The sequence below is a fragment of the Coturnix japonica genome, chromosome 37 (assembly GCF_054131305.1).
Source record: "Coturnix japonica strain WE chromosome 37, WE-NBRP24, whole genome shotgun sequence".
NCBI classification, from domain to species: domain Eukaryota; kingdom Metazoa; phylum Chordata; class Aves; order Galliformes; family Phasianidae; genus Coturnix; species Coturnix japonica.
In genome coordinates, this window is record NC_140699.1 from 5,560,185 (window position 1) to 5,579,120 (window position 18,936).

An 18,936-nucleotide genomic window follows, 5' to 3' on the forward strand; every position below is an offset into this window, starting at 1 on the left:
TTCCAAGCATTTTCTCACCTCTGACTTTCACTTGGAATGTTGCTTTGTCATCTTTTGTTTCACAGCTGTAGCTCCCTTGGTCTTTCAGGGTCACATTTTTGACCATGAGGTTGCGGTGCGTCCCCTGGGAGATGATGGTTGTCCTCTGGTCCTGCTTCACCTCTGTTTGATCTTTCTTCCATACAACAGCTCCGCTTGCAGCTGACACCTCACACACCAGCTCCAGGTCTTCAGAAGGACTGACTGATATTTCTGGAGTCATTTTGGTCTTGTTGACAACATTAATGGCTTCATCTGAAGAAAAAAGAGAAAGTGGTTTACATCCTGACTCAGGCTTATTCAGCACAGCATGAAGATACAGTTAGAACTGATTGTAATGTCTCTGCTCATTACATTTGGGTGATCGAGTTTCACCTCTGGAGATACTCACATACAAACGTGTGCTTGATTCTCCTGTGTAAGGAAAGAGTAAGTTCTATGCAGACAGTTCTTATTTCTTTTAATCAATTCTGTATTCTGCACGTGTTCTTCTGTAGCTAAAATGAAGGCAGCTAAGTAACGTGTTTTCAATGCATGAACAAACCTATTCAACACCTTGTCTCTAAACTAACAAGCAGCGTTTGATGAGCACATCAGTATTTCATGCCCTTCATTCCATCCAGACAGAACCTGCCTGAGGAGCAAGCTGATGGCTGTCAGCTACAGGCAGACCAAGCTTAGCATTGCATTTCTTAGAGCAACAACTGTTGCTTTCAGTCACTGGATATACCAAGGCCAATTGCTATGCCAGGCACATTTATGGCATCAGTGAACAAATAATGCATTAAAAATTGTAATAGACAGGAGCCATCTATTCTTTTAAAACTAGGTGACCAAAGAAGAACAGCCCCTCTAGTGTCAAGCTGTTAAGAACTAATAGCATCAATCAGTATCACATAGATAGATTACTTCCCTGCCCTAAGACCACCTTGTGACCATTTGTTGCTCCTAATTAAGCCCCCTCTTGATGGCATTTTTGTCTGAGCCACGTGACATTTTGTGATAGGAGTTACTGCTAGTGTTCCCTTCACCCTACACCAAAGTAGGAGGTATCCATTCTCAGGGAATCATGCAGGCTTCCTCTGTATTTGATGCTCAGAGACAGCCCCAGAACTTTTTAAATCTTAGCTTAACTCTCATCCAATAATGTTCATCAAACAGTGCAACTTGTCCTTTGGGGATGCCTTTGTTCTGCATCCACCAGTTCCAACGGAGTCTTCTTGGCTTGTTTTAGATCAGTTTTTCAACAGATAAAGAAAGGGGCTTTGAATTACAAAGTGAAATTGCAGAATGCATGATTCTCAACCAAACAGAACGGGAGGTGGGATGCAGGGTGAATACCTGAGCCAACACCACCTGCAAGCAACCCTTCAATATCTTAGGAATCTCTAGCCATCCCAAATCCAGTGTTGTGCTTGATCTATCATCTCTGCTGAGTTTTTAGCCTGCTGATGGTGAGCATCATGGTGGTGATGGGTGAGCAGTTGGACTAGAGGGTATTAATCAACCTTAAGGAGCCTGTGATCAGAGGAATGTGAATGTGCTGTTAAAGGTCACAAGCGCTGCACTGCAGCATGAGCATACACAGCAAAAGGCTTTCAGTAGAGCTTCAGTTCATAAATGAGGACTGGGTTATGGAAAAGAGGTTCAAGATAGAAACCAGAAACCAGATCTTAACGCCAGGTTCTGTGAATGCAGCCAGTTGAATTTCACAGATATTGACTTTCAATGACAATTTCTTGTGTATCACTAAAGTGATACAAGTTCTGTTTCTGTGACAGAGACATGAATATCCTTATCTTTTGATATCTCACATGTGCAAGAAGCAGAACTTTCTGTAACAGATCTGAAGCATAGAAGTGCTTCTTCCAGCACTCATGCAAAGGGAGAAGTAGAAATGTGCCTATGATTAAATCTTCCATCCATAAATGAGATACCAGACTTGCATCTAAAGAGCATGAAGACATCCATGTTGTTCTTCCTCAGAACCAGTCCTGGCTGTGAAATCCCCCCTAACAACTGGTGAAGCTGTACCTGGAGGGGATACCATGTTTACTATTGACCTTACAAAATGTTGTGGCACTTGGTACCTCAGTGGTAAAGTCTTACAGGAAAGCGAGACCTGCATCATCAAGAGAACCCAAACTACTCACAGCCTAATGATAAAGAACGTCACCAAGAACGATGATGGAGCAGAAGTGAAATTTGTTGCCTAAAATGTTGATGTCAGCACCAAGATGAGAGTGAGAGGTATTTGCTTTGATCCTTCTCCTTTCCTCTTCCAGTCAAGGCATAGTTGCTGTGATCTGATGATTAGAACTGGGGCTGCAGGCATTCACTGCCTGTACCAAATACCTGAAATTGCATCCCATGGACTGACGTGAGTCCTGGTTTTGCCCTAAATATGATAGCACTGAGTGTAGGGTAAGCCAGTCTACCCAGCTGCTTGGTATCTGAACCAGATTGCTTCATGCCAGCTGATGAATGTCTGCAGTTCACAGCTATTGGCCAGTGCATTCAGTCACCAGGTTTACCACTGCATCACCATAGAGCAGAACTTTCAGCTCCAGGTTCAGACAGCCTTTCTGATTGCACTGGAATAGTTTAGAAGTAGGGGAGCAATCATTCCAATAGTATCTCTATCAATCAGCTTTGCATGACCAAATATAACAAATAAACATTCGTGATGGGAGGAGCTGTTTGTCACTGGGTGGAAACCTCTGCAGAAGCATGTTTAGAGCATTCTTAATCAGTAGCAGGAGATGTTTGGTTGTTTTTTACTTAGTAAATCCGGCAAGAAGACCAAATGAAATATCTTGAATTGCTCAGCACTGACACAATGATGAGTGCAGGAACAGAAGGTGATACTTTTTCAGAGATCTTGCAGCAAACATTGACCACATTAGCCTGATCTAAATTGAAATAACGAGGCCTTTGCTCCTGACAGGTGCTGCAGTGAGATTTACCAATAAGAGCAAAGATGTAGAAAAGATCTCTGCTTTGCTGCAGGGTGTAGGTCTGATCTCTGAGATCCACACGCTGGGCCTTGATTGCAATAAATGAGAACCCTTTGTTTGCTCCAGTGGAAGACTTTCCATTTCTGCAGTACCCTCTGCAGATGACACAAATGCAAATGCACCTTCTTCCCAGCAACAATTGCCTTTTTTTTTTTACACTGAGTATGCATGAGGCTCTTCATCATATTCTGCTGGCTTGTCACCCTTGTTGATCCATGGAGAGATGAGAAAGCCCTAGAGTAGTGTATGCACTTCGGCATTGGAGAGCTTACTTAATTGCTTCTTCTCAAAGAACAAACTCCAGAGAGGCATGGAGACAGCTCCAAAGAGAATTGAATAATGGGTATAAATTTAAGGAGAGCAAAACACCCTGCCAAGGCTTGTCAGCTAGTCTTAATTTTGCTTTTCTTCTCTTTCTTTTTCACGATAGCATAATATTTCATACTGGCAGTTCTGCCCACAGAATTAACTGGCACAGGCTGCCCGGGGAGGTGGTGGGATCCCTGGAGGTGTTCAGGACCAGTTCTTGGGACCAGTGCTTTTTTACATGGTTATCAGTGACACCAATGATGCAATGGAGTGCACCCTCTGCTGTTTGCTGAGTGGTGCGGCTGATGCAGTGGAAGGAAGGGATGCCGTTCAGAGGGAGCTGAACCGAGAGGTTGGCCTAGGTGAATCTAATGAGGTTCAACACAGCAAAGTGCAAGTTTTGCACTTGGGCTGGAGGAATCCCAGGCATTTCTACAGCCTGGGAGGAGCAGTCCTTAAGAGAAGCCCCCCAGAGAAGGACCTGGGGGTCCTGGTGGATGAAAAACAGAACGTGAGCCATCAGCGTGCTCTTGCAGCTCAGAGAGCAAATGGTCCCCTGGGCTCCATCAGAAGAGGGGATGGCCAGCAGGGACAGGGAGGTGATTGATCTTCATGATCCTTGAGGTCCCTTCCAACCCGGGCCATTCTATGATTCTATGATTACACTCGCTGTCAGAAATAACGGCAGCTGTACAGAAGCTGGATATATTTGGGGACAGTTCTTGTAACCAGCTGATTTTAAGACCTTGCCCAAGTCGTGAGTCTTAATTGCATGTCAGAAGAAAGCTGGGAAAGTGGTTACTGCTCATTCTTTTTCATTTGCTGATTCTTTCTTTAGTGTTCCTTTTCCAAAGGAGATTCTGGTGATGGAAGCAGTTGAAGAAAGAACCAAAGCAGCTCTTGCCAAGAGTGCTTGAAGTCCCTGTGGAGAGAAGCAAAGAACTTGGGCTTCCTCTGGGATGCTCCCCACCATGTCTCAGGAAGGAGACAACTGCTGTTCCACTTTCTGCTCTGTGTGTGGAAAGGTACGTCTGGGTTTCTTCTGCTTGTTTTTTCTTTCTTTTTCTGGCTTTGAAGGAGAAGGGGTGGAGCAAGGGGAGACCCACTGGTCATTTGTTACCTCAAGAACACGATGGATTCTGCATTGACTGTGAAAAACCTGGGCTAGTAGCATGGGCATGTTTCAGGCTGGACTCTTCTTTTGCTGCTTGGTTTCCTTTTGGCTACAGGGAGACAGCTGTCTAAAGGTGTGTTTTCAAACCCACTCTCCAAAACCATGTTTCACTGTTGCAGGTGGTTCAGTGTGCTCTTGCAGTGCAGATGCTGTAGTTTGCTGTAGAATCTGAATGGTTTCTGTTCCTAGGGGAGGACTGGGAGGAGGTAGTGAGAAGAGAATTCAATGCCTGAGGTGTATCTTAGTGAGAAATGTTGGCATGAGGTGCTGAAAGTCTTGAGCTGTCAAAGGCCAGTGAGGCTCAGACTCTTTAACCTGCTGGAGCAGGGTGGAAGCAAGGAGTGGGCACTGCTGTCCCACCAGCTGCACTTGGTTCTGGTCTGCCAGGTCTGTGCTGGCCTGGATTTCTTCTGAGAAGTTTGTTGGAGCTGCTTGGAGTAGTGAAGGGTGGGGAAGAAGTGCTGCTCAAGAGCTAAGGCTCGGCTTGATCATTTTGGATGGATTTAACCATGGTATCTGAAGACATAGTTTCCATCAGAATGATCCCAGCATTGTGCAAGTGTCTCAGCTGAAGCCCCTGAGCAGATGTGTGAGAGCACCCTCCTACTCCAGCTGAGCCATAGGAAAGCTGACTGTGCCCAGTAATTACAGCTTCTGCAGATTGAATGTGCTTCCAAGTGTTTTCCTTAGTGATCAATCATGTCCCAGCACTGTGATATTCCATCTCTGGCACAATCTGGAGCATCTCTGCAAACCTTGGGTGCTCATTCCCACCAGCATTTCTTCCTTTCTCTCTTTAGAATCAGTGTGGTGCAGTTCCCTGTGTTTGTGAGCAGCAGCCAGCAGGCTGCAAGAGATCCAATGGCAGCTTTCAGCACACAGAGTGATGTGATGGGGACAGACTGTCCTTACCGCCATGCAGAAGAGAGTTTTTACCGTCCTCTCTCAAGAAGTATGAAAGAATAGAGTTTGAATGATAGTTGTGAGCAGGTGCTGTGCTGTAGGGGATGTCAGGTAACCATTCCTATGGGGGTGCGGGAAGGAGCAGTGAAAGTGATGTATTAGTTTGTGTTTTGGCTGTTAAAGAGGAGTTCCATTTCTGGAAGCAAAACTATGAGCTATGATGGAAAACAGAAGGGAGAAGGCTGATACCTGGATCGTGGGCTGAGCTTTGGTGACTGCAGCCATCTGTAGTAGAAGTTTTGCTGTTTTGCACAGTGGGTTTCATAATGGGAGCTGATGATGAATGGGAGCTGCTCGAGGGACAGACTTCCATGTACAAGTTCCAGTGCCTCAATGACTTTCTTGTAGCGAGGAACCACAAACTGAACATAAGACTTGAGGCGCAGCCTCCCCAGTGTTGAGTCCAAGGGGATGATTACCTCTCTGCTCCTGCTGGCCACACTATTTCTTAGACAGGCCAGGATGCCGTTGGCCTTCTTGGCCACCTGGGCACACTGTTGGCTCATGTTCAGCTGAGCATCGACCAACACCCCCAGGTCTATTTCCTCTGCACAGCCCTGCAGCCACTCAGCCCCAAGCCTATAGCGCTGCATGGGGTTATTGTGGCCAAAGTGCAGGACCTGGCACTTGGCCTGGGTGTACCACATCCCATTCACCTGAGCCCAGTGAGGTTGATCCGGCTTATCTAGATCCCTCTGAAGGGGCCTCCCTACCCTCAGGCAGGTTGACACCAGCTCCCAGTCAAAAGACAAAAAGAGAAGAAAGCAGAAATGAAGAAGGCTTCTCTGAGAGCTGCCCCTGCACCTGCAGAGGTGAGTCCTTGTTATGGACAGACACAGCTCTTGTTGTCAGAGCCTCCATCTGTCAGACATGAATGAGGCTGTAAAATCCTGAGGGAAGTGGCGTCCTGTTTCTGCACTTGCTTTGTTTCTTTGCAGTGTTTGAAGTGTTACACAAAATGAAGGATAAATCTCTAAAGCAGGTGGTCGGTATGCTGGCATGGTGATGTTACTTGGTAATTAGTGCTATTATTTTGTAGTATATTAATAGTTTGCTAATAAACAAAAAACAAGGGGGGGAGGAAGGCGTTCTGATAACAGAGGATGCTGAGAAGGCAGAAACACTGAATGCCTTCTTTGCTTCTGTCTTTAGTGAAAAGGCTCTCCCTCAGAAATCCCAGGCCCTGGAGGTTAATGAGAGAGTCTGGACAATAGGAGATTTCTCTTTAGTCAGGGAAGAGGTGGTCTGTGATTGCCTAGGAAACATTAATGTCCATAAATACATGGGATGGGTGCATGGGGTGCATCCACGGGTGCTGAGAGAACTGGTGGAGGTCATTGCTGAGCCCCTCTCTGTAATCTTTCAGAGGTCTTGGAGAACTGGGGAGGTGCCTGAAGACTGGAGGATGGCCAATGTCACTGCAGTCTTCAAAAAGGGCAAGAAGGAAGAGCCTGGTAATTATAGGCCAGTCAGCCTCACCTCTGTCCCAGGGAAGGTGATGGAACAGCTTGTGCTGGATGCCATCTCCAGAGAACTGGGTGATAAGGAGGTTATCAGGAGTACTCAGCATGGGTTCACCAAGGGGAGGTCGTGCTTGACCAACCTGGTGGCCTTTTATGAAGATGTCACTGGCTGGGTGGACGGGGCTAGAGTGGTAGATGTAGTCTACCTTGATTTCAGAAAGGTTTTTGATACTGTCCCCCATGACATCCTTATAACAAAGCTGAGGAAGTATGGGATAGATGAGTGGACAGTGAAGTGGGTCGTGAACTGTCTGACTGGCAGAGTGCAGAGGGTTGTCATTGGTGGTGCTGAGAGGGGATTTGATCCAGGTTTATAAATACCTGAGGTGTGGGGGCCATAGTGGCACGGCTGGTCTCTTTTCAGTAGTGCGTGGGGACAGGACTAGGGGTAATGGGCTGAAACTTGTGCATAGGAAGTTCCACATGAATGTTCACTATAACTTCTTTATGGTGAGGGTGACGGAGCACTGGAACAGGCTGCCCAGGGAGGTGGTGGAGTCTCCTTCTCTGGAGATATTCAAGACCCGCCTGAACACCTACCTGTGCAACGTGGTGTAGGGAGCCTGCATTGGCAGGGGGGTTGGACTCGATGATCTCTAGAGGTCCCTTCCAACCCCTACAATTCTATGATTCTGTTGGAATGTGGGAATGCAAGAAAGAATATTCTGAGCAAAAGCTGTGGAGTGAGATAAATGGCATGAGAAAGCAAAGCTGATAACCAAGGAGGGCTCCAGAAGAGAAAACGAAGTCCAGTAGGGCATATTTAGAGACAGGTGAAGAACCCTTGAGCGCACTGAGGAGTACTAGGGTGCTCTGGAATGTCTCTTGGGCTCCCTACAGCACACATACTTGCTCTGGGGCATGTCTGGATGTCTGTAGAGCTAATTGCGGGGCCCTGAGAAACCTCTGGGGCACATTAGGGGCACTGGCTTCCATGTGAGTGTTCTCAGGTTCCCAGAAGTCAACAGGGAAGCCTTTGGAGACCCCTTGGGAAGACTCAGTGGGGCCCTAGAGTGATGTAGCAGCTTGTGTTGGTTGCATCTGCTTGGCAGGGAAGCGATTTCCCTGGTGGGAGCTGACTGACTGGGAGGTGATTTCCTTGGTTTAATTAATTTAATTACCTGGATTATAATTAAATAACACTGTTCAGCGTTCAATCAAGATTATATTTTTCCAAAGTACTGCAGTCGTGCATCTGTAGCAGCTTTGCTAAAATATATCGAGTTTATTCAAAATTCCAGTGATGCTCCTAAAGCACTTGAAGTGCATTTGAGGGGGGGAGTGACAAAACAGCTCTGAGAGAATCATCATCAAATCAGAACATGGGAACGGTAACTAATAGCAGAGATTCTGAAAAGAATATTCAAATTTTCAAATTACCTTTTTCTGAAGTTGTATTTCACCAAGTTTCATCAATGTGCACACTGAAAAGCTGACTTGCTATGTTTCTTTTTATAAAAAATCATGTGTTACAATTGAGAAAAGAAGGTATAGCATGTAACATCCTCCAAGTAAAGTGCAAAAAACATTTCTTCACAGTTCCAATTAATGTCTTATGTTTTGTTCAGACTCACTAAATGATGTATTTCAGGGTACATCACATGGGAATATAAGAAGACTATTCAGAACAGGAGCTGCAGAGCAAGATGAACGGCATGAGAAGGTAAGGCCGGGAACCAAGGACACAGCTTTTGTGTCACTCAGCCACCTGTGGCAGAGGTCAGGATTTCAGCAGGGATTTCTGCAGACGTTCCTTGAACACCCCCAGGGTGGGTGACTCCACCACCTCCCTGGGCAGTCCATTCCAGTGCCTGGCCACCCTTTCTGAGAAGTAATATTTCCTAATGTCCAGCCTGAACCTCCCCTGCCGCAGCTTGAAACCATTCCCTCTAGTTCTATCAGTAATGACATGAGAGAAGAGGTCGACCCCCAGCTCACTGCAACCTCCCTTCAGGAAGTTATAGAGAGCAATTAGGTCTCCCCTGAGCCATCTCTTCTCCAGGCTGGACATTCCCATCTCCTGCAGCCTCTCCTCATATGGCCACATTGTGCTCCAGACCCCTCACCAGCTTTGTTGCCCTTCTTTGAACACGTTCCAATGCCTCAGTGTCTTTTTCTCAGTGAGGGGCCACAAACTGGACAGAGAATTTGAGTTGTGGCCTCACCAGTGCTGAGTACAGGGGGACAGTCACCTCTCTGCTCCTGCTGGCGTCACTGTTTCTGATGCAAAATGTATGTAAGTGTCACATGTGTGACATCCTTTTTGATGGAGTTCTGTGACTGGAGTTCAATGGATTTGAGAGCTGACTTGAAGCCTGTGGGCATCACCCAGGAGTTGGGGTGAGAGGATGAGGCGTAGGAACAGGAACCTCTTTGGTCGTTATTAACTCCCAACTTTTTGGTCAGGATTTGTGTGTTATTTTTATCATGTAAAGAACAGAGTCATTGTGCAGCTTGTGAATGAATTGATTCACGCCTGCTGATTGGTGCTGTTCTCTACAGGGAGCTGCAATGGAAATGGACACTTGTGGTCCACTGTCCATCCCCCTCCCGTGTTGGATTTTCTGGGCTTTGAGACACGTCTTCCAGATGCACTTTGTGTTATTTCTGATGTGTGACCTGTTGAGCTCCAGCCCCAAATGAGGATTCAAGTACTACCACAGCAGTCCATTGGGACTGTAGTATTTCTTGCTAAACAGAATTCGTGTGCACCCGTGTCTTTCGTCTGCACAAAGGATCTTGCAATCATCTCTGTCTGTGTTTCTTTTAGACCCAGAGATGGAGCAGAGAGGAACACAGACTTGGGTGGATCTTCATTCAGGAGCAGGGACACGTCATGCTCATCTGAGGTGTCTGGCTGACAACAAGAGCAGAGAGGTAAGTTTCATAGGGTCGCGTGCCCATTTTATTTTATTTTTCATTCATGATGCATAGAGGCGTTCCCCAGACAAAGTGAGCATTTCTCAACTGGACTTTCTAGAAATGAGCTAGGCAGTGAAAATGGGTTTGAAGCATTCCTAAGAGCCCCGCAAGAGAATGCTGAGAGTTAATCTGGCACCCTCCTTTGGAAACGTCCAGTGTCTGTCAGCTCTTCAGCTGTGCCCTAACACCTCCCATTGCGCTGCCACACCAGGATAGAATTCCAAGCCCACACTGAGTCCTGGAATGTTGTGGTGCCGTGTTGGAATCAGATGTGACCACGTGGTCTTGGCTCCCCGCCTTGTGGGGGGTCATGGTGGACCAGGCTGTTGGCCGTTGGTGATGTCATAAGTGTCTGGAATGAGGGGAGGAGTGGTGCGTTCTGTGTTCCTTTGTGGGTGAGCTAGTGGTCGGAGTGGTTGGTTGTCTTCTTGTTCTTGTGCCTTTAGTGCTGTTAGTTAGTGCTTTTAGTTAGTGCCGTTAGTTAGTGTCGTTACTTAGAGTCGTTAGTTAGTTAGTGACTTTAGTTAGTTAGTGACTTTAGTTAGTGATTTTAGTTAGTTAGTGATTTTAGTTAGTTAGTGACTTTAGTTAGTTAGTGATTTTAGTTAGTTAGTGACTTTAGTTAGTGACTTTTGTGCCTTTTTCTTCACACCGTCGTGCGCAGCAGCTTGTAGGTAAGCTGAACCAGCATGGGATGGATGGGTGGGCAGTGAGGTGTTGAGAACTGCTGGCTGTCGGAGCTCACAGCACCGTATTGCTTACTCTTGACCATCAGACGTAATTTTCCCTCAGTACACACGTTCCAAAGGGGGTATCAGTAAAGTTGGCACCTGTCCCGTGCTTCTTCCATTGTCTTTGCTCAGTAGTGGAAGCATTGTAAAGTTGCTGGGCGGACAGGCATCACGTAGCCTGAGACTCAGCATGTCTTGCAGGAAGTGGATGGGATGGTTGTGCTGTGTGTGTTATTCCATGGATGTCTTAGCCCTGCTCACTGACCTGCTCTTTCTCTCTCCTCTCCTCACCCTCTGCCCACTGCCTCTGTGCAGCTTTTGCTCCCATTTGATCTGAGCAAAGCGACAAGGAACTGCTGCAGATAGCTTGAGGTGATCTCACTGCCAGGTACGTGCCATGATTTGTCCCCCCGCATGGTTTTGCTGCAGGGTATGCACGGGTAGTTCTGAGGAAGTCTGTCCATACTGTGCTGTTTGAATAGAGAAAACAGAAGTGTGTTTCTGCTCTGTTCCAGCTGTTCACACTTGCTGTGATGGGTGCTGCGTGCAGTGGGATCAGCCGTGAGCCTGAGGTGGCGGCGACGGAGGTACAGTATGAAGCTCTGGCTGGTCTTTTTTCCGTGTTGAGCCAGCAGAGGGAGCTGCAGGTGTACTCTCCTGCAGGAAAGAATGGGCCCAAAATGGCCTGGCCAACTTTCTGCACCAGTGCCATTGCTGATTAGTCTGGGTAGAGAGAGATGCATCTTTGCATGGCCTGGCAATGCAAAATAGCAGCTCCTTCTGAAGTGCTGATTATAAGGACGAAGCGCATTTGCTGCAGCTTTCTCTGCAGATGTGCTCCTCACTTTGAAATCCTCCTGGTTTGTCCTCAGTGCCCTGACCACGGCCTGTGCTCTGTTTTGCAGGCTGATAACATGCGGAAGCCGCAGCTGGAGCGTGCTGTGTCATCTTTAAACGTACCAGCGGTTGCGGCGGCCCATGTTATTAAGAGCCACGTCGCCCAGGGGCCGGATGAGCTCTCCCTTGAGGTAAGCAGTTACAGCTGTTCCTTGTTGTCATGCATAGAAGAAGGCAGTCATTTGAGCTGTGTTTTCCTACCAGATTTGCTGAATGTGGGATTGATGTTTCAATCTCTTGCAGGTTGGAGATCTGGTGAGCATTATCGATATGCCACCAAAGGAGCTGAGCCCCTTTTGGAGAGGCAAGCGTGGCTTTGAGGTAGGTACACGTTTCCGACTAGAGAGCACAACTTGACTAGAGTCGGGAATCTCAGGTTGGAGGTGCTCTGCCTGCACAGGATGGCTTCTGGACGCAAACAGTTGCCCTGTGTCGGTGTCAGAGGACCTTCCCTTTGGCTCTGGGCTCGCGCTAATGCCCACCTGTCTTTTTGTTCTTATTACAGGTTGGGCTTTTCCCTGGTGAGTGCGTGGAACTCATCAGAGGAAACGTTCCCGAGTCCCTCCTGAATTCCTTGCCAAAGCCAGGTACATATGTTACATTTGATAATTCGGGTTAGTAAAATGGGGTCAGAATGTGGCTTTAAGGGGGTTCGTTAATGCCCAAGTACAGAAATCTCAGCAAGAGGACTGCATTAAGCTCCTTGGGCACCTCCCGGAATAGGGAAAATCTGTTCTTGCGTGTCCTTGTTGGGAATTCTCTTCCCGTTGTTACATGCTTTGTCGAATGCATTATGTTTGGCCTCGTCCAACCGAGCCAAGCCTGAAATGAACTGGTTTCTTTGTTTTGTTGTGCAGTGCCAAGGAGATGGGGCAAGCTCATCCCCTTCCTTCGCTCCTTGGTGACGGCCCGCTCCAGGAGAGCAACGGAGCCGGAGCCGAAGAAGGAAGGGGTGTTTGGGTGTGACCTGGGGGAGCACCTTCTCCGCTCTGGCCGTGATGGTAAGGAACAGCCCATTCCTGAGATCTTCCTCCGTTGGGCATGTAAAGGTGAAAGGGAGATCATAGCCAGCAATTGTTTCAGTCTGAAAATGCAGGAAGCCTTCTGGCCACAAAGTGCATCCTGCATCCTTTTTGTAGCTCTTCTGGTCTTTCGATTCCTGAGGGAGCTGTGATGGGACTTGCAGTGTCTGTGGCTTTGCCAGACTTACTTTCTCCAGGCTGTTGATATGTCGTGGCATTTCTGGAAAGCCAAGAACACATCTCTGTGCAGTTTCCTCACAGCTGTCTCTGCCAGCTTTCTCCTCTCTGGAGGAAGCAAGCGGTAGCCCGGCTGGGCTTAGAGGATGGGATGTGAGATGGGCGCGGCCTGAAACAGGACTTAAGAAGCTGAGCTAACTGCTGGCTCTTGTTCTGTAGTCCCCCAGGTCCTGCAGAGCTGCGCTGACTTCATTGAGGACCATGGTGTAGTGCAGGGGATATACCGCCTGTCCGGCGTGGCGTCCAGGATCCAGCGACTACGGTAAGAGTGCTGCGACTGACACAGCTGTCAGTAGGGGCCCGTGCCATGCTGCGGGTGTTCAGAGGAACCCCTTCCTTTTCTTGACTGTTATTTGTGTGGCTTTGGACTTGTTTTCGTCTTTCTCAAAGCCCTCTGCCCAATTCTGTGTCCTTCTCTGCAGCCATGAATTTGATTCGGAGCAAGTTTCCGAGCTCAGCGTCCGAGAAATTCACAGCGTGAGCTCCCTGTGTAAAATGTATTTCAGGGAGCTCCCAAACCCTCTGTTAACCGACCAGCTGTATGACAAGTTCTCGGTAAGCTCAGGGCAGTGTCTTGGTAAAGATATGTACCTCTTCCCGGGGCGTCCTGGCTAGTGGTTGCAGCAGTGCCCCAGCTCTGAGGTCTTCTTTCTGTTAGCCCCATGAGGCATGTCTTTGCCGCATCCTGCCTCTCACTGATGGCACTTGTAGTGCCAGGAGATGCTTATTTAAGGTATTCACACTGCTAGTGAGAAATCCCTTTCCTTTGTTGTTCCCCAGCTATTGGTAGAATGGGGTTAATAGTAAATTGTAGATGAATGCCTGCTGTGAGGAGCTGTGCTCCACAATCAGGCTGTAAAGACCTCAGAGTTTTCACTGCTTGGCCTTGATGGCACAGGCTGCGTGCTGCTGTGTTCCCCTGATGCCTCTTGGAAGGCATCGAGTCTGCCTCAGTGCTGACCACCAGCGCGCTGTTTCCATTGTTCCCAAACCTGTGGCAGCTCTCCAGCCTGACTGGTGTCTGAATCCCTTCCTGCCTTTTTCCAGGACGCTGTTGGTGCTGCAGAGGAGGAGCGGGTGCTCAGAATGAAGGATGCCATCCAGCAGCTGCCCGCTCCTCACTACAGGTCAGTGCTGCACTCGGTCTGCTGAGCTGGATGAAGTTATGTTTGTTTTGTGCACTGCAGCACGGCTTGCTTTTTGTTGCTGAACATCTGCCTCTCTTGTTTTCCAGGACTCTGCAGTACCTAATGAAACATCTGGCAAATCTGGCAGGGAACTGCTCCGTGACAAACATGGACGCTAAGAATTTAGCGATAGTGTGGGCTCCAAACCTCTTAAGGTAAACTTCTTTTTTCTGTTTCAACACGATGCTTCGTTCTGCTCTCCCCCAACCCCAGGGACACAATTTCGAGATGAGAGTTTCTACTCACTTGTTTTGCTGGGACTGCTGTGTCCCTGATCATCCAGGAGAATTTCATCAGTGGCATCGCTGTTTGCCCACTGCGGAAGTCTCCAGAGGCCAGTTTGACAGTTTTTGGCTACAGAAATTCAGACTTGGGGAAATGATCTTGGGGAAATGACTTGTAAGATCTGCCTTTTCTTCAGATCCCAGCAGAGCCAGTCAGCCTGCTCCAATAGTGAAGCTGCCTGCACGGAGCTGCAGACACAGACAGATGTTGTGGAGTTTATCATCAGCCACGCAGATGTTATCTTCTGCTCCGAATCTACACCAGCCGTGGGAGAGGGTGAGCATCTTCCTCCATTAGCTCGATGTTGATCTGAAACCTTGATCCAATTCTGGTCTTCTCCAAGACCTTTGAAAATTATTTTGCTGTCGAGGAGACAGCAGGCTTCCGGGGTTAGATTAGAATATGGCACCCTGTTGCTGGATCCTTAGTGTGTCCAAACCCAAACCTTACATGGAGAAAACTGTCCCTGCCGTTTAGGTGTTCTTCATGCAGGTGAAGTTTGATTGAAATGTGGCAGCAAAGCTTTCTGAGATCCCTGCCCCCTAGTTTTTCTAGGCTTTTTGTTTGCCTGTTTCGATACAGAGAGCTGCTCTTAATTATGACTGTGTGCTTTGCCACAAGCATACTTCTGAGCACACGGTTATTTTGAGCTCCTCTTCGGTGAGTGGCTCTGATATGCAAGTCTGACAGAAATGCAGAACTGGGATGGCTGTGCTGCTGTTTTCTGATCCTCCGTCTTACCTGTGGTTTTCCCTTGCAGGGCACAGTTCTCTGGCCGGGCCCAAGTCTGTGTCTCCTGCTACAAAGCTGCTCACACTGCAGGAGGCACAGGCTCAGAGAAGCGGCCAGAGAAGCTCTCCCACTGCTACGTGGAGCAGAGAGAGAAGTGGAGGAAGGCCCCGCAGCTGTACCAGGGACCTTCCACACGGTCATTGATCTTCCATCTAAAAGGTAAAGAGGACTTCCCATTCCAGCCCCTATCTTCATTGGTTGGGTGGGTTTTACTGGTTTAAATTTTGTCCATTATATATATATGAGCCTGCCAGCTCCTGTCCTGTCTGGCTGTGTAGCCTTTACTCACATGCTCTGCATCTTGATCGACATGGTTGAGAGGAATTTAGCCAGCAGGACTTGAAGGCTGAGCTGTAGGAATGGAAGCATGCTCTGCTGTGTGAAACAGAGCGTGTTTCTAAGCTGTGTTTAGGCAGAAAGCACACAGTGCCATGAACAGTCAACAATTGGCAAGGGCTCGGTGCAGCTCTTCCCTCACCCTGCACCACGACTGACAGCATGCTCTGTTTTCTCTCTCCAGACCAAGTTCTCCCAGTAAGAGGGCAGAGTCAGCAGCTGGCAGTTGGTGTTCATCCTTCTGCCTGCACAGACCATCCAGTGTGGCTGAACACCAACTGCAGAGCAGTGCCAGGGAGCCCTCTGAAGTAGAAGTCTTGGTCCTGGCAGGTAAGGGTGCAAATCCAGCTTTCAGAACACTGCTTCTCAGCAGCACAGGTTGGACAGGGCCCTGAGCAACCTGATCTAGTAAATGTGTATGTTTGGTGGCCCTGCTAGGCAGGGGGGTTGGAACTACATGATCCTTGAGGTCCCTTACAAACCAGGTCGTTCTGTGATTCTGTGATCTTGTGAATGTATGACACTAACCCCTGTGCATCTACTCCTTCCTAGGTGACTTGAGCCCTTGTCTACCCCGAACACACAGGGCATTTGATGATGGAGCATCCTGTGCTTCCCTCAATGGAGAGCTCATGGGAAGCACAGGATGCTGCAGTTCAGATGACAGCCTTCAATATGAAATCAGCGATGGAGAGAAGAACGTCATCGTTGTGCAAGCTTTAATTCATCCCATCCCTCCTGAAGCTGCTGACCTGAGCCTGCCAGACAACACAGGCACGAGCCCGGATTGTGACCCAGAGCCTTTCCAGAACAGCCCAGCCCAAGCGCAGCCCGAGTGCCCCGAAAGTGACACCACCATGCAGGCTCAGGTCAGCATCACTGAGGAGAAGCCAAGCATCTCGGAGGAGGGCGTAGAATCAGACCAAGAGACCCAAGCTCCGGGCAACAGCACGAGCTCAGAGTCACACTCATGATGACAAAAGCTCATGAATCCCATCTTTCCTCAAGACCTCACGCCCCCTCCTTTCTCCTATTGAATAAAGGCACGCTCGTGCTCAATCAACGCCTTGACTGCATTCCGAGTCTTCATTCGCAGAGATTGGGATGAGTGCAAGAAACATCAAGGCAGCTCAGCTTGCAATGCTCTGGCTGTGGGGTGCATGCAGGGACACTGTAACCATACAGGGAAAGGCTTCCACTGCTTCCTAAAGCTGTAGTCCAGCCCTGCTACTGCTCTGTGGCACAAAGCCCTGAGGGATGTTCCATATTGTTAACCTAAGTGAAGCCAGCTTCATGCACTGTGTTTTGTTGTTGCTGGGTGAGAGGGGGATGCACGTTGGTGAGAAGATGAGCATTGCTGGATCTGCCACGAGTGTCCCTTCTGCCTCTAAGAATATGTCCTAAGTAGGATGTGAACACTGCTGGCACTTCCTCATTGCACGTGCTTGGAGGATCTTCAGTTCTTGCACATTCAGGATGTCTGACAGTGACTACGAGGAAATTCTCAAGTACTAGGAATTACATGAAATAGTTGGAACGGGTAAGTGTCATCTTTGTACAGAAACAGCACGCCTAACAGTCTGTCTCACCACTCTAGAATTAATCTGAGAATAGATTGACAGCTCTTGTCAGTTCGCTAAGTCAGGTTTCATTCGTATAAACTTGAAATTGAATTTTTGAAACCAGTTGGAAATTGATGGTGCTGATTACCTCTTCCTCTAATTAAAGCACTACACACAGTGTATGCTAGGTACTCTGCTTTACCTGTAATATTATATTAGTGAAGAATTCACACTCAACTTTAAGCAACTGTGTTTTGAATTGTAGGTGGTTTTGCAAAGGTAAAATTTGGGCCGCTTAATTTTACTGGTGAAAAAGTTGCACTAAAAATCATGGAGAAAGTTACTTTAGGGGTAAGCCAAAAGGCATTTAAATATGATAATATCTTCTGTTGGAGTTGTGGAGTTCTCAAGAACACGGGGACAGGTGGGATGGTACATAGGAATGCAGCCTACTGGTCCCATTGCCTTTTGAAAGATGCTGTAGAGCTGGAAAAAGTTTAACAGAGCACCACAAATCTTGTTCCTCGTTGTTCAGAGGGCAGTATTCTCTGGCTTTAAAATGGAAAAAGTTATTACATCATTACATTACATTATTGCTACATTATTCCATTATTACAGCAACTTTACCAAAATGCCAATGAAAATGCTGAATGTTTTACTTTTCATTTTTCACAGCTCTGTTTCAGAATTTCTATGGAATTGATGTCAGTCATTGCTGAGTTGATGTTAAATTGTGTACTGTCCCATATGCCCTATCTCTGAAGATAGGGTCAGGCTGGACAGGGTGCTGAGCTACCTGACATAGCTGTAGATGCTCCTGCTCATTGCACGGATGTTGGACTAGATGACCTTTAAGGGTCTTTTTCAACTCAAATGACAGTATGATTTTACAATTCTACTTTTCATACTAGTAGCATCACTGCAATTATCCCCCTACTGAGCTGTCCTTAGCCCCTGGGCTCAGTAAAGAAATTACATCTGAAAACTAACATGTGATTAGGATAAATGTACAATGTTTCTTAGCTATCATTTACTGTGGATACTACAAACACATTTTCGGAATCTATTTAATGAAACAGTGTAATGGTATTTGACATTCTCAGTAATATATTTGCAGTGGTCCATGTCATTTATGTGCCTTGTCTCTGTTCTCAAAGTACAGGAAAACAAACAAACAAAAAAATTCATAGAGATTCTATGATTCTACAATTAACGATTCTACATTAATGGAAGTCATGGAGCAGCAGCTCAATGAATTACATAAAACAATCAAATGACGATTAAAATTTGCTTCTGAGTATAAACTTACTTAAAAAAAAAATATTAAAAGGTACACTTTCTGCCTATGTAAGATATAATGTTAAATGCCTCTAGAAGACTAAAATTAGCATTAATAAGGGGAAAAACTCAAGTGCTTCATTAAACTGCAAGAGCTTAGTTTTACATCTCAGATACAATGAAAAATATCATGAAACATATCCTGTTGGAGCAATTTGGAGGCACCATGCCTGAGCCTGCATTGTTTCACTGTTTCATTTCTCACAAAGGGCCAAGTCTGCTTCACCATAGTACTGGAGAACAAATCTTGTTTATTCAAGATGTAGATGCAGAGTTGTTATTTTTGTTTGGTTGGTTTTTTTTTTTATTCCAAACATTCTCCTCAGCTTCTCCTTCCAGGTGGTACTCCTCTTCTCTGTGTTACTCTTGCAATAGCATTTGCTGGTCTGCACCCTTGGGCAGACAGTAGGGGTGCATTTTTTACTGCAGTAGATGGTTCTCTCCCCTGAAGTACTGTTTCCAAGTTAGTTTCCTTTCAGGAGATGCGTGTTTCACAGGCAGGACTGGCAGTTCTGTTTTGAACATTTGTGTTCCTGTCATATAATGAGAATAGTACAGCACATGGGAGGCACAGTATTGTTGGATTTATGCAAATTTATGCA

The 18,936-nt window shown here is 47.0% G+C and overlaps 2 protein-coding genes across 2 annotated transcripts; both read left to right on the forward strand.

Annotated features, from left to right (window-relative positions):
* The first annotated feature begins 10,975 nt into the window (after positions 1–10,975).
* On the forward strand, positions 10,976–12,219 carry LOC146755007 (rho GTPase-activating protein 32-like). Its single transcript, XM_085526462.1, has 5 exons — positions 10,976–11,066; positions 11,194–11,265; positions 11,584–11,706; positions 11,819–11,896; positions 12,081–12,219. The coding sequence occupies exons 2-5, from the start codon at positions 11,212–11,214 to the stop codon at positions 12,192–12,194; spliced, it is 369 nt and encodes a 122-aa protein (XP_085382588.1). The 5' UTR covers positions 10,976–11,066; positions 11,194–11,211; the 3' UTR covers positions 12,195–12,219.
* Positions 12,220–13,269: 1,050 nt separating this feature from the next.
* Positions 13,270–15,242, forward strand: LOC116652489 (rho GTPase-activating protein 32-like). The gene is made up of 5 exons (XM_085526514.1): positions 13,270–13,389; positions 13,882–13,961; positions 14,069–14,176; positions 14,443–14,582; positions 15,067–15,242. Exons 1-5 carry the CDS (start codon positions 13,330–13,332, stop codon positions 15,240–15,242), a joined length of 564 nt encoding a protein of 187 aa, XP_085382640.1. The 5' UTR covers positions 13,270–13,329.
* Positions 15,243–18,936: the final 3,694 nt, after the last annotated feature.